This window comes from Haemaphysalis longicornis, unplaced genomic scaffold, assembly GCF_048455015.1.
Source record: "Haemaphysalis longicornis isolate Haplotype H1 unplaced genomic scaffold, Haemaphysalis longicornis Haplotype H1 scaffold_14, whole genome shotgun sequence".
Lineage (NCBI taxonomy): Eukaryota > Metazoa > Arthropoda > Arachnida > Ixodida > Ixodidae > Haemaphysalis > Haemaphysalis longicornis.
The window spans coordinates 35,778,849-35,794,936 of NW_027526245.1; the positions used below are offsets into that span (position 1 = coordinate 35,778,849).

Genomic DNA, 16,088 nt, shown 5'->3' on the forward strand with positions numbered 1-16,088 from the left:
CAGCGCGCCAACGCACCCGACTGCAGCGACTCAGCTTGCCCTGGCGGCACGACTTGCTGCCCGGATGTAAACAACCTCCGGGCTATCAATGCAGCGCGGCCGGTGACTTGGTGCGGCCGGAGCTTCAAGCGCCTCGTCTTGGGCCATCATTTTTTCTTATTTGAGAAGGACTAGTAGTGCCATTTGGTGGAAAGATTTTTATGTGCCCCTGTCACACGACGAACGGCCGCTAACAACATTTGGATACGGCGACAGCTGTGGACAGCTCGCTGGTAAGTGCTCTTTCATCAGTCGATGCGTTTGTCAAACGTTTGGATAGGGTTAAAGGGGCCATGAAGACAAAATACAAGTTTGGTTTATTAGAAAGGCGGCTTTGTCCTGATAAAAATGATACCCATTTCATCGCAAACTTCCAAAAAATAATTGAGATATTAAAGAAAACGTGTAGAGGTGTGGCAACTCGCTAGCTCGTTTCCAGCAACTTTTCTATGACGTCACAGAATCTTGTTTGGGCGATTGACGGCGGACGAACTAATCATTCGCCAGGACACATAACTGGACGATTGTAGTGGGGCCGCTAGTTCCGTTTGATCGAATCACTTGAATGCTAACGTGCACATAACCCACTAAAAGTTATCTTTTTAGTGCTGGCCCATATGACGTCACTCGCGCCGACAACACGTCACTGTGGCGCGAAATTTGAAAATTCGTAAGTATTTCTTGCGTTTTCATTGGTTAAAAAACGTCTTTCGTGGCCGGAATAGAGCTGAGTGAGGTACTGAGGCCTAACTCTTTAAAGTGAAACAAAGTTGTATTTTCTCTTCATGGACCCTTTAACTGCGAAGTACCCATGCCGCACACATCACGTACACGCACGGGCAAAGAAAAAAGCGCACACTCGTTTTATTGTACTTGTTTGTGGCTTTTGGGGTATGCATTCGCATTCTTTTGTAGGCCGGTTTGTAACAGGGCATTCGAGATGAAATCGTTTGTCGCGCGCGGCGTCGTTTCAAAGCAACGTGACGGTTACTCAGGTAGCCGAATCGCCTCCGACAGCGGTGCATCGTCGGGCCCGGTCGGTAAATATTGTGGGACTCTGTCTCTCATATGCATCGAACTGCTCGTGTTCTTTTTAGTTAACTGCTATACTTTGTATTATCTATTTGTTAACGCTCCTGATGTCTTGCCTGTCCAAATATAAGTCTTTGTGTTGTTTTCGTTCAAGGCTCTGACTCATTCTTAGCGCTCTGGTCGGCGAAAGCCGCAGATCAGACGGCCACCCCCTTCGAAAACTGTGCCCTGTAGATTCGGTGGGGTTGTTTGCTCGCTTGAGTCGACTCTTCACATCTAACAGCGTACCCTATTAAGGAAACGGTGACATGCGTAAAAGATGCTATGAGCCTATCGAACGATTAAATGCATATAGTGTGGACCACGACGGCGACGTGGTTCGAAACCGAAATGTTTTTATTCCCTTTCGGATGATAATGAGGGGTCTGTATACAATCGGGGCCCGTCAGTCGCCAGCTAAGGCCACGTAATTAAAAACACAAATTCATGCCCTTATGGAAGAGAACCGAGTTTGCCGTAGCATGACACAAGTCTGCCGGGCATAAAAAAGGATATCATTTTTTAGAAGAACATTGCACACACTCTTCTTTTGTTGGTAATAACTTTGTCATAATCAATAGTAAGACCATACACAAAAATTACTCGATTCATCTGACACTCGATTTTGACACGGAGCTTGTAGCTCCAAAAAGTGCACTGGGGTTTTGCCTGACGGAAACTTCTACAATCACGGTAAATTAACTAAGGCAGGTTTGTGTGGCATGCAGCGTTGGTAAGTTTGCGAGAATAGCGTTTCCATTTCAGCTGTGTTTTTTTTGTTGCCATGCAATCACAAGTAATTTGGTGCCATGAACGAGGTTTACGTTAGCTAACAAGGCTGTTGTAACGGTTGCGGCTACAAATGACCTTATTCACCAATCATGCTTGTCAGCTCGGTGACACAGAATATTAAGGTGTCAGAATACAGATGACTGAGTCGCCTAGTTTATTACTACTGTAAAAAAAGAAAGTGTTTTCTCATCCAGTGAAGGACTTTCCTGTATGACTAGCTGTGTTATGACAGATGACCATACTTGATGAGACAAGCCGTAACAAATTAGCTTTGGATGTAACACCAGGAGGAAAATAGGTGGAGGTATCTGCAAGTATAACTGAAACAGTGGGTGCCTGTCCGGCATGAATTCATTATTTGTTGACACGATTTCCTTCTGCAGATCCTGATACGAGTTGAATGAATTCATAGATCTTAAGGCAGGATAGGCTGTGCTGTACAAGGCAAGGCTGCATTCGGAAACCAAGTTGGCCCCTCCAGCAGAAGTGAGTATTGCCACGGCTTGCAACAGCCGTCCAGCTCACAAAAGCTGCACTTTTTCTATGAAAGTAAGCCACCATGGTAGGGGAGAGGCAGTGTAAAGGTTTGCATCTTTAACTGTGTGCCCACTCACTTGAATAGATGCAAGCTGGCATCTTAAAGCAAGAAACAGCAGTTAACAAAATCATGCAATACCAAAGTGTTTTTTAGGCAAAAACAAAAACTAATCTATCAACCTACAGAGACTTGCATTTTATCTTCACTGTCATTTAAAGTTGTGCTCCAGTATATTGTGCGGAAGTAATATCTTTTTTATTGCTGCAAAAGCCACGACGGTTAATATACTGGCACTTGGTTTTATGAAGCCTTTGCATTCCTAATTTAGGTGCTGGAATTCGCAGGGAACCTGGCCTTACAATTTTATTACTGTACCGAATTATTAAGTTCATTTAACCATAGTGTCTGTTTTGAATTTTACGTGTGGGGCATTTTTTTTTATTTGCTTTTTCAGGCAGATGTTCCTCTGACTCCCAGCCTGCATTCCGTGAATGGGGAAGTTAGCCTCCACATCGATGGCCAGCGTGTCTTGAATGCATCATCTTTACTGGGAGGACTGTGGAGTCTGTTTGCATCGTTCTGGGTTTTCAACATTCAATATCCCAAGAAGGCACACACACCTCTAACGTTTGTGGAACATGCTTTTTTGGACCTTGCCTGCACCAAACCACGTGTGAAGGATTTAGAACTAATTAACTTTATCGCATCAATATCGCTCACTAATATTTGTTTTCAATCCTGTAATCATTGGATAGTAGTCAAAAATAATTCCGTATTATATTTCTGACTTTTTCTTTTTTCTTTTTTTACTGAAAAGGGGATATTTGATGGGCCGTTCTGTATGCTGATAATACAGCTATCTTTCAGTGAAGCAATAATATTAACAAACTAATTTAACTTGAAACAATTATCTAAATAATATTGGCAACTGGTGCGAAATGAATCAACTAAAATTATCCGAAAAACACGAATTTCATGGCTGTTTGTTCTCACTCTAAAGAAGCTGTCGCGATACCACCCATTCTGCTCTATATCATTGCAATTAACCCGTCAGACTCGGTCACTTTTCTTGGCGCATTTGTGTCTTCATCAAAACGCACTGGTATTTTCCGCAGCATATTTTTCGTTCTTTATACTCATTTATCCATAGCCATCTCACTGCAGTCTGTCTCTTACATCATTTATCTCTTGTGCCTTTACCGCCTACAAAATGCTTGTTACCTTTCAATATCAAATCGTTGCACAGCTCTCGCTCATCCCACCACAAATTGAAAAATTGTTTTGTTCTTGTAAACCACTGCAACCATTTTTTCTTCGCTTTGTGTACTTAGTACTGATGCGTACTGATACGTTCTGAGAAATACTGACGCGTTCTCGATCCTCTAGTATTATATAATGATTTCACTTACCATGCGGTTGTGTTTGTGCCTATCTGTTTTTCAAGTATTTCCAGTTTTTGTATTATTATTGTTTCTACAATGTGTTCAACTAGCAGACAGCTCTCGCTCATTTCACCACCTACTGAATTTTTTTTGTTGTTGTTGTAAACCACTGCAGGCATTTTTTTCACTGTGTACTGAGCACTGATGCGTACTGATAAGTCCTGATAAGTACTGACGCGTTCTCGATCCGCTAGTATTCTATAATGATTTCACTTACCATGCGGTTTTGTTTGTGCCTATCTTTGTTTTTCACGTATTTCCAGTTCTTGTAGTAATATTGTTTCTACGGTTTGTTCAACTAGCGTCGTATTGCTGTCTTCAATTCCTACCTGGCGTGTTATTTAGCAACGCACCATTTGTGATTTCTAATGTGAGGTTGCCATAAGTATTTATTTCGGAACCTCCTTGTGTACACCATGTACCATGTAAACTTGTCTGCGAAAGTTCGTTTGAAATAAACCTGAAATCGAGAAAAACCGTGTGAAATCAGTACTCCCACAGGGAACTAGAAATTCTCCCTTGTGGCCTTGAAAACCTTCTTTCGGAAGGCCTACAAAACTCCCCAAGCTTTCGTCAAACTCCATTCAAAAGAAGTAAATGCTTTTCTTGAACCTCCTAAAAACGCCCCTAAACTAACATAAGTACTTCCAAAGGGAGCCATAATAGGCTCCTATTCAACCGCCTAAAAATTCCATAAACATCACTTAAAAACGCCCTTCAGGAAGTAAAGAATACTTCATTTTGACCTCCTTAAATTCTCCCGAACATTTCTTAACACTCCCTAAATACCTCCTTTCTATAACCTAAAAACACCCTGTTTTGAGGAGGTAAACAAAACCTCCCTGTTCTATGTAGTAAAAAAACTCCTACAAGGAGGACCACTAGAGGACAGGCGAAAAAGAACCTCTATGGAGTATATGGGAGGAAAAAAAGCTTAGAGTGCACTCTGTACTCCTCGCAATACCGCTTCTGCGAGGCTCTAGGCAGCCTCTACCATATCATGTGGGGCGGTGATAAGAACCCATACACCTACCCCCGCCCCCGCCCTTCCCCTCCCCCGAACACAGGGAGAGAGCACTGTCCAGGTCGGGCCCTGACGACCAGCTTTGGCTGGTGAAGAAAGCCCAAGAAGCCGGACGGGCTCAGCGGGTCCTGGAATGAGGACTCTTCCCCAGGGCTGACTGCTTAGAGGCACGTTTATTCCTCCTTCTCCTCCACTTTACAAGCTGGGCCTTCGGCTAGACCACCGAGGAGATGATAATGCGCACTCATCTTTATAGACAGGCGGCATTTCCTAAATAAACAAATTGGGGGGCATATTGCAAGTAGTAGTAGTCCGAATTTGTAAGCCGAAGGCTCCACCTGGCAACGTCTTTCTTGCTATGGAATTCATGCGGCGGAGGAAGGCTCGAGCCATGTACGGCAGAAGCCATGAATGCCATGAACGGCACAACATGGCAGGCTTCGCCGACCTCTCATGTTGTGCCGTTCATGGCGTTGTACTGGAGCGGTATTAGGTCCTGCTGGAGGTCGTCGCCGGGTAGACAACTCGGGCTACAAGCGTTCGCCTGCTTGTTTCCACCAAGGGTCTCGTGTCTAAAAGTCTTATTTAGATGTTGAGTATCCACTCCGGAGCCTTAATTGCGCTTGATAATATGTGGTACACCAGTACGGAGACTCTTCTCTGCCCGTAGCAGCCAGAGAAAAAGTGCTTGCGCGGGTCGGTGATGCTATAGGGAAGGATCGGCCGCACGCGGTTTGCAAACGCTGCCTCCGCCCCTTCGACGTGGCTGTTAGGACACTGCCTGATGGGGCATGGGGTTAGTGTACTGCGCGGCACCGGCCCGGGGACACGGGTTAAAACAAAAACCTTTCGAGCCGCTACGGCCCGCTCCGGCCCGGAAGTCGTGCGCCGGATATTTTAAATTGTTAATGACAAACAATTTGCCCGTTAAACGTTTTGGTTATGTGTAGGAGTTATCTTTATTAAGGCGAGCCTTAGGTGCTGATGTCTGGGCACCTGCCTCGCCTGGTGGGGGGTTCCCTCTAGACCTGGATACCCTGGCTTCCACTGGCCCCCCGGGCCCTCTCCCCAAGGGTATGATGGGGGGAGAAGTAGGAGCTGGTCGGCTCTGTCACCCATTCTGCCTCGTGTGTAGGCTGGGGATTAGGAGTGAGGGACACGGTTTGTTGACAGCCACATACCGGATGGAGTACAGGGTGCCAGTGAAAAGCTTGTTGCCGACAGTCGGCAAAACAAGGACAGTCCCACAGGATGTGTGCAATGTCATTATTGGCTGAGCACCGCGAACACTCGGGCTGCCGAATTTGTGGCGCGAAAGTGTGGAGTTCTTGCCGATCCAGTTCTAATCCTGTGAACGATCGTGTGCCATTTCCGGGGCCAATGCTGAGGTATGACTGGTCGCTTCACTCATAGAGCCGCTCGTAGTTGCAACTACCTGTCCACCTTGCGGCGGGTGTAGAATTCCGAGCTCGAAGTCGGTGAAGGTTCCTCCGCTGTGTTTTCACAGTTCTCATCCGTCTGCTCATCTTGAGATGCAGATGATGGCACTATGACCGAGGGAATCTAAGGAGAATGTCCATGCTCAGAAGAGAAGGGGTAAGCTCGGGTGCTGCGGCCTTTCCCAGTTGATGTGTCCCTTGCGGCTTGTTGCGCTAGTGCGTGGGCCTTGCCATTGCGTGAGATTCCCGCGTGAGCCGGTATCCAGAAAAAGGTCACAAGACGTCCGCTGGTCCGCAGCGTGCTGACTCGTTGCCGGGTATTTAAGATGACCTCGGAGGTTTCATCTGGTCGTTTTAGACGGCGTAGTATATTGATCGCGTCTTTAAGAATCCCCGATTCTTTTAACCGTTCTTGCATTTCTAGCCACTGAACAGCTCGCTGAATGGCTATCAGCTCGGCCATCCTAAGTGTCATGTTGTCGAAAAGGTGTAGCTTACGCTTTTCATCGCATTCTTGACACACGAAGGCAGACCCCGCACGCCAAGTGACTGGGTCAACTGAGCCGTCGGTGAAAACCCTGAGCGCGGTGGTATTATCCTCGTCTAGCCGTTTAAGTGCCAATGATGCTCGGGCCAGTCTCCGTTGTTCGGCCCTCCAGCCATGAAGGCCGGTGCGGTGTCCAGGGATTGGAGCACATGCGGGCACATCTGCTGTCCACGGTGCTTGCGGGAACTGCCTTCTGTGCCATTGCTCGTGTTTCAGGCTTATTGAATAACGCTGTAATTTCGCCCGAAGCCTGTTGTGCTCTGCTCGCCTAGCCGGAACCCATTGGAGCAGCCCGTTCACCGGGGGGGGGGGGGGGGGGGGGGCGCCAAGTTCCAAGGTTTGTCGATGGCCATGCCGATGCGAGCTGCTGTTTGAAGCGAAGGTGAATTGAAACGCACCTTGGCGTCGTCTGCTACCCGAAGGCGTCTTCCAGTTACAAAAGTCCGCAAAACGGCGAAAGACCTAAGCTTTATGAGTGGCGTCGCAGAACTACTTAACGGAGTTCAGTGTACTGTTCCCACCTCCACGCTCGCCCTTTTGGGTTCGCTACGGGAGTTTCACAGCAAAATGTATACATGTCCTCACGGTTATCACTACGATAATAGCCAGGTAACTTTTCTGTGAAAAATAATGATTCTTGATTTGGTGTTTAGGGATAATTGAGTCATATTGAATAAATTTTGTTTGAAGAAGTCCAAACAGTTGAGCTACCCTTTTTACGGTACCCCAAAAGGGTAGCCGCACACCCTCCTCCATTTCTTCCCTATTTCACCGTCGCCGCTGCTACACAATATGTTGGTATCGCGCATGTAGTAGATATATTGACGACGCGGTAATCGGCAATGCCTGGCTGCTGCGCAAAGAATGACGACTTAAAGCTTTAGCTCAAGGCGATGCCCAGTATTTGAGATCCCCCATATACGCTTAGGATAAACATTCAGCATGCAACTAGCTTGTTTCTCTCGCTACTTCTCTCCGGTACATTCATTCTTCCCTCATCAATCACATACCGAATAACCGTTCAATTCCCAGTGGGTCACAAACCCACTAGTGAACTCACCCGTAATATTTCTGGCTGAACCAAAGAAAATGCAGAAAAAACAATTTCTCTTTAAATTATTTACGAACGAACAAGGTAGCCCGAGAAAGACCATGTCTTTTATAATTACACTGTAAAGTTCTAGCGTCACCCTAGCTAGATGGTTTTATTTCTGGCCTCGGGAATTTCTATACCTTTTTTGTTCAAACAGGAGTTGCCTGTCAGGGCTAGAGCCAGAGTCGCTTTTATAAAACAAGTATTTTTTGTTTGCAAAGGGCGTTGACAACTTTTTTTAAACCACTCATTGTTGCCAGGTGTGTAGACAAATGTTGACCATGCCCTCACCACCTCAGGAGAACCTGGGATTAGGGCGCCACCAGAGAGAACGGCGGAGTTTCTGGCACTGAGCAGGCACAAGGCGGTATACAGGAGACTATGACACAATTTACAGAAAGTGATACATGTATTATGTAGATACCTTTACTAGATCACGATAAAAATAACAAATTCCTATCTACATCGGATTGGCCAGACATCAAGCCCATATTGCGATAATTGTGGTTCACTTGAAACTGTTGAACATATATTACTGGAGTGCTCTACCTATGCCTACTCAAGGTGCCATTTACAACAGAAAATTGATTGCCTCCACTCTGGACCATTGACACTAAGTTTGTACTTGGACCTTGGCCCTCTCCCTCCGCTCAGCGCGAAACCCTGTTCGCGCTATTCGAATTTCTCCAGGACATTGGTGTGTCAACGAAACTGTACTCGTCCCTTAACTTAATGAAACTTTGAACTCAATACCCCGAAGAAGGACTGTATTTTATTTTTTCCTTACCACTACTCTCCTCCTTCACTACACCTACTACCTTTTTCCTCTCCTTCTTTCTCCGCAGAGTAGCATGCCGGCGAACTGATGTCGGCAAACCTCTCTGCATTTTCCTTTTTAGTAAGAGTTTCTCACTCTCTCTGTATTTAAAAATGGCCAAAAATGGATGGGAAATATAGGGCTTATCCTGTGCCCTTAATCGTGTTTGAACCTCCCGGGCAACGGTCACGTGGTTCGGATGAGCCACAGAACGAAGAGGACGACAAAGGACCTATGCACGTGCAGCACGCAGCGCGCGCTGGGCTTTTGTGCTTTTTGTGAACTTCAAAGAACAAGACGTTTATTGTCATGGATGCCTGGTTTTGCGTCTCCTTTGTCGGGCGCACTAGACGCCAAAGCGCGGTTTTCCCACACAGGTCTTGCGGGGACTAGGCGTTCTACCCTCCGCGTTGCAATCTCGCCATTCATTCCTCCTCCGCTTTTCTTCTCGTTACACCTCGCCTACCTTCGATGTCCTTTGCGTTTACTCGGCTACATCGAGGGACGACAGCGCGGAGAAATCACAGGAGCGGACGCTTAAGATCTTGCGCTCTAAAAAGAGCTCGTACAGGAAGGAGCCTGGGCCCCGTGGTGGCATTCCAAATACCCAAAGGTTCCAATGGATGGCGGGAAAGCAGTGGAACGCGGGAAATATAAATTTTCTTGGGAAAACCTCCACCATGTTTATCGTGGGAGGAGTGAAACGGGAGAGGAAAAGCGTAAGGAGTAGGAGTGACTGTCGTGTGTCAAGGGCACCCCCGGAGAGAGGTTGCATCAAAACCCCTCGAAATCCGTTCACGTGACAGTGAGATCGAAGAGATGCATTTATATGGCAACGACGGCAGAAAAATTGTTTTTCGACCCCATATGCCGCTAAGTGAGCAGATATGTGGGAATTTTTTTAATGCAAAACGTTTTATAAGTTGACTTCTACGCGTTATTTTCCTTAATAATGGTGGTTTGGTATCCTTTAGGGCGATGTAGGTTCGTGGTGAAGCCTATGACCCCGTGTAATTAGTGTTCTACACCGCGCGAAGTGGCATAACATGCCACGTGCGGGGCGCTTTCCAGCGAAGCATTAGATAATACGCATGCTTCGCCGGCGTGTTGTGATCTTTTGTACAAAAGTCGTTGTCGCGCTTGCTGTTCATTTACTCGTAGCACATGTCCTCTTGGGGGATTGGACAGGCATAGATAGATTTGAGGGGCTATGTGCCGCATCCCACACATTCACAGAACTGTGATTAGGAAACGCGAAAGTTGTGGAGCCCTAATTCTAGGGAAGCTGTAACGTATGGCAGTGTCCTTGCCGAAGTCATCGAGCCGTAAGACGAAGAAACAAAACCGAAGAAAGAGACGCATAGACCGCGTGGCAGAAAAAAAGCCAGCCAAGGTAATTCGTGCCAAGAGACAAAAAAATACGGTTGCGAAGAAAGGGAAGCAAGTACGATGTAGCACTACACAAGGGTTTCGCCTTCAAAGCACGTAAGCAGACTTAAGTGAGTTTTACTTACGCTGTACAGCAGTGGCTGCTGTATGCGCTGGAGAACAACAGCAATGCTGTATTTTTGCTTTTTAAAGATAAAACACTTAACACTTTCGCCTTCGATGAAGGTTTAACGGGAAGAGCCCGTTGGAGCCTGATGGTGGGAATCCCTGCCCATGAGTCTTTTCGGAGGGGAAGAACAGGTCTACTGCGGCAGTTCGGGTGGTGGTCACAAGGTATCACTGGTAAGACTGGTCGGAGCTCGGAAAATGACGCCCCTATGGCTCATAGCGAGATTTGGTATTACAGGTGCGCTGTGGATTTATTCTTACTTGCCTCCGATAAACTTTTCACTTACAGGATCTTCAGAAAAACAGCGTGAATTTAGTTTCTTTTGTGTTTATTTCAAGCATATTCACGTGCTTGAAGAAAAATAAATATGCATCATAATTGCATATTTTCAATGCATTTTCAAACCATGTTGTGTTTCACATGCCTAAAACATTGTGAAATAACAACACATATTCCCTACACAAACTTCCCTGGCTTCAGTATTTCAGTAGAAATGGATTTCCCCCGATGATCGGGAAAAGCGGCTCCAAAAGCTCCTCGAGTTTTGAGTAAGCCTGGAAAGAGAAAAATAATCAATGGTTAAAAGAACATGATGTCTGCAGCTATCTGAGAGCTTTCCCGAGCTATAGGGTACTGTCAGAGATGACAAGGTCTTGAAGCATACAGTTATTGAGAAACGTGCTACAATAAGGTTTCGACACGGAATTATATTTTCCACAGTCTGCCCATAAAAGTGGTTCAGCACACGAGCAACATGGTCATCTGCGAAAAATAAAACACCAAACTTTTAATGTCATGAGCATCTCTAGTTTGTCTGTAACAACGTTTTGACAGGAAAGATTTTTTTCATATCCGCTGGCTATGCCGATTGCCGTTGTCTTTCTGCCCCACTGGCAATACACCAATCCGTTCCCATCTGCAGGACATGGCGATGCCAAGGGGAAAATAAATAACGCATTAAGGAAAATAGCTCACCGGTGTTCCAATTAGCAAATGACAATAAGCACTAATAGAGCAATATTCATGTCTGTTACAAAAAAAAGAGTGCCGCTTTGGTGAATGATAATCATATATATTATTATTATTATATTGCATGTTACGATAGGCGTAATTAAACTATATGCTGTGATGTTTAAAATTTACCTACAATTTTGCGGAAACAATGATCTCCTTTGCTTTTCCGTGTATAGCTACCGGAAGGCATTATTCGGAACATATCATTAGGAATGTTCAACGTGAGGCATGAACATTTTTACATCATTGTTGCCTTATGAAGACGTTAATATCATGTCGCATGGGAACACTTCTTAAGGATGTTTAGGCCGAAGCAGGGTGTTTCGAGAAGGACCAGTGATCCTGTGTGTCATATTACATTAACCATTCAATACTCTCCGAAAGCGTCATCACTATGGTATTCGTGGGCTACCTCTTATATTGTTGTAAAACTATCTGTCTGACAGATCCGTTCGTTCCAATGAATTTCAGTTCAGACAGAAAAACAAAACTGATTTGAGGAGCCCCGCAGGGAATTTTAGGGGGATCACTGCTTTTCATTCTGTATATTAGTGATTTTCATATTTAATTAAGTAAAACCACAACTCTATCTAACGAAACCAGATCGTAGGAATTTCCCGATCTAACGAACAAATTTGGATTACCCCGCAGGGGTCTATACCGCGCAACGCTTTTTAAACTCCCACTAACAAGAAAGCTTAAGCGCCATTTTCGATTTTACGAAGTATTTTGAGAAACAGACGCATTTACGAAAGGAGAGTTTCGGAACGTGTTTTGTCGGAACACCGCGTTGTTTATTGCTCCAAGTAAAAAAAAAAAAAAGAAACGAGGCATACAGTTGCCGTTTTACAGAGCCCTCTAATATTTCAAAGCGATGATGATGATGATGATTGCTATTGGTTTCCCCTTTGTAGCGGGGTGATGACATGTCATCTTACCAAAAAGGACTATATACCCATGTTTTACACTCTTGGTTTAATACTAGCGCTGCTTAGGGCAGGCACAAAAAGCTTATTAGGCACGAAATACTTTTTTTTCCCTGTTACAGGTGGTAACTGTCCTAGGCAATATTCCCCTTTCTGCTTTTCGTTCACCAGCATTCTAATCTTCTTTTCGTCCCCTCGACTGCCTTGAAGTTAACTTCCTCTGTGATACCCTTAAATCCTAGGGCTTCTGGAAGCCCAATATTCCCTTCATGTAGATTTGGATGGATACCCTCACATTCTAACACTATGTGACGCATATTTTCTGTTTATTTTCCGCAGACCACGCATACCCCATCATTTTCTGAATAATTCCCCACAAAACTCTTAGTTCGCAGGCAACCTGCTCTAGCCTCAAAAAGCAAAGCACTGCCCTGGGAATTATCATAGAAATTTTCCTTTCTGATGTTCAATTTCTAAGCCCTGTACATCTCTAACGACGTTTTAGCTTCCATTTTTTCCCTCCATTTATTCGTTTCAATCTGCCTTGCCTCTTTTTTGGTTACCTTGGCTGTTTTGGATTCTCCACTGTTCTTTCCGTATTTCATCGCTAGCCTTCTAGTCTTTCTTAACCACTGCATGTCCACGCTTTTCAAGTATACACCATTTTCCTTGCTAGAGGTGGGCGCCGCCATTTGCTTTTTCTGACCAGACGCTAGCGCCGTCTATGAAGCGACCGCCGAAACCTCCGCGCTGGGCTGTTAAGTGCGCCGTTCTTTGCGTGCGTCTACTCGGTATCCGTGCATTACCGAGTGAACCGTAGTGGTTTGGCGTTGTTAGCGGTTGCAGTGCTTGTGTGTGTTTGTTCTGTTTTGTTTTCATCATCTGCGGACAAATTTTAGGTCCTAATTTGCTGCCAGAGCGGGAAATTCCGAACCCGGCTGTTGCGAGCAGCAGTAGCAGTGTGGTGGTAGTGCCGGTGGTGCTCCGCAGTTCCGCGATGCAAACGTACCGGTATGGCACCGACTGACATAGAAATCGATATCGGGGAATAAATACGTGTTTTCAATGCCACCGTGCTTGTTATGTTCACCGATTAGTCATGTTTAGGGAAGCGCGGACGTCGAATGCGGAGCGCGCACAGCATATGTGGGTCACGGTGATCCGTGCTCGCGATGGACTTTCGACGAGGCGATTGCTACGCTGTTGACATTGCGATGCAATATAATCTTTCTTAACTAGACTTATGACGGTTACTGACGAAACGAAATTACCCGGGCGGAAAAATAACACGACCGCACAACCAGTCAAATTGCTATTCCAAGGTTGAGCAAAAGGGTTGACGTTCGGGTGATTTAATATTGGTTGATCATGATCGTGATCATGATTGACCTAACTCGGCGCAGCGCATATGGCCTGTCACTCGGAGCCCACCTTTGTGAAACTGCTGCTTGCACCACAAATGCTTTACGCGACCAGCAGTAACTGCTTTGTAATTGTAATTAGATTCCGTGACAACGCAAATGGATTAGGAGCTTTTCCTTTGACCGCGTTGTGAACAGGTTGAGCTATTTTCCAAATGCAGCGTTCCCGCGTATCTCGAGCTGCGTTTCCACATTTGGCTGCCTGCTTATCCTGCTATCGACCAGCAGTGTGCGATGGAGAAAGTTATCCTTTCATATCGTTTGGCAGTATAATCCGTTGGCCTGAAAAAAACTAAACAAAACGCCATGATTTTAAAGGTTAGATTAGATGAAAAGGGGATTGTTTAATGCCAATCGGCTTTAATGACCAAACAAAAAATGGTATTTTAAATTGACTACAAGGAACCAGAAGTTATTGTAGTGTTGTATTGTATCGGCGCTCGTGAAAGATCCCCAAGTGGTCAAAATTAACCCGCAGCCCTCCACTACGGCGCGCCTCATCACCCATGAAGCGTCGGGGCGTTAAACGCCATAATGAATGAACGAATCAACCAACCAACCAATCAATGCTGTATTGTAAAGGATAAAGTTGCTTCTAACATTTCAGGGGGTTCCGTTCCCTGTCGCAGCTTTGCGTGTGATAAATGGATTTTGCTCCGTCTGCTTGCCGTTCAAGTGCACCCAACAAACCCTGGAGTTGGTCGTTGGTACAAAGTCGTTGCGATTTATCAACTGAATCCACCGATATCTCAACTCGGTGTGCGTTGGGAAGCGATGCCGCAAAAACACGCCGCAACCGCACTGCCGCAACCGCACAGCGACTGTTTCTCGCTTTCTCTGGTTGTTCAAAAACCCACCACCGCGCAGTGCTGACCAAGCGACGTTTGCGCCTTGAACGGCATCGCAGCATTCGCTAAAACAGTTGAAAGTTCCGCAAAAACTAAGCATACGGTGCGGAATACTCCTGAACTACGCAGCGGAGCACACCACGCCGAGCGATGAGCAGCCCAGCGAGCTCAGGCAACGCTGGTCGGCCGCCGAGAGAACTGGTTTGAGAGTATTTTCCTCCTTTCCCGGCTGCTTATGGAAAATGGTGTATAGGTACCTAAAAACCTTAGCTGCCCACCTTCGTTGATTCATTGCTCTCAACCTCATCTCAAAGCATATTTTACTCTGTGCTCCCCCCGCTCCCCGCTGTCTTCCCCCTCCCCTCCCTGTATTTTCTAAAATAATGTTTTTCTATTACTACTACGCGTACTTTTTTCCTGCACCTGCGCTTTTGCTGGGATCTCCGTTTTAGAATGTCCCGAAGGAACCGGGCACGCGGAACTCAAAATCTATTCAAAATTAATCCCACAAAAGACAAGCAATAGTTTATCATTCCAAAAGAAAAAAGGTGTTCGTTAAAGTGACATCTTATTCGCGTCGTCAAGAACAGAAGTAGTTAGTTGTGTTAAAATACTGGGTAATTAGATCTCAGCAGCGTTACAGTGGGATGACCAAGTAAATCATATGTTACAAATGTTGAGCTCAATGACAGACCATTAAACGTCTGGTTTGTAATGCCCTATTTTCTGCCAATGTAAATTACTGCAATTTCATTTGGCGTACCACCACGGAAACAAACCCAATAAAATTACCAAAGTGTTCAAAAAAAGGCCTCAGATAATTGCCAAAAACCATTTATGGAGTCTACGCGACACTGTTTAAAAACTCCAACATTTTGAGAGCAAATGGCACCCATGTATATTCGATAATCCGCTAGTATTTTACCAGTATTAAAAAGAGTATGTTTTCATTAAGTGAAATAGCTAGCTTGCGAAATAACGACTTGCCAAATTAGAAAATTACAGAAATAAAAGTTTGTAAAATTTTGAAAAAAAAAATATGGTCTGCAAATGTTCGAAAATAAGCTGGGACGATTGATTAATCTGTGTCGAAGCCAGGGAATAGAGCTTGCATTGTTAAGTACTGCTGATTTAGTATATATATTCATAATTGAACCCGAAGGTACACCTGCTACTCTTTACTATTGTTTTTTTTTTGGGATGGAGCTGTTATAATTTTCGAGAACTTCTATGTAGTATTCACATCGTTTGAAAAATATTTGTAATTGTTATTACCAATCCGCCCTTCTGTAACCTGAACAAGATGTTCCTGCAGTTTTTACAAATTCTTATATTTTTATTCAAATTCTTAGTAAGTATATTATGATTTGTTTTCGTTATGGTATCGACGTGCGGAGCTCAATTATGTAAACTTGAATTTGCCCTTGTATTTCTAAATTTTGCTACCCTTATTTTCCGCAGTTCTAGTTATCCGTGTAAATTTTGGCTTTTAATTATTGTGTTCGCGAAAACTTTTTGT

General features: G+C 45.0%; 1 protein-coding gene across 2 annotated transcripts in view; it reads right to left on the minus strand.

The window, feature by feature from the left end:
* LOC144165254 (uncharacterized) overlaps positions 1-16,088 on the minus strand; it is a 77,976-nt gene that overhangs the window by 12,407 nt on the left and 49,481 nt on the right. Inside the window, exon 7 of one of the 2 annotated variants that reach the window (XM_077695382.1) lies at positions 10,762-10,914. The exons of the other annotated variant lie outside the window; for it this stretch is intronic. Within the exon in view, the coding sequence (XP_077551508.1) occupies positions 10,837-10,914 (78 nt within the window). The 3' untranslated portion in view covers positions 10,762-10,836. Of the gene's footprint in view, positions 1-10,761; positions 10,915-16,088 lie in introns of those variants that run through there. 2 annotated transcript variants of the gene reach the window in all.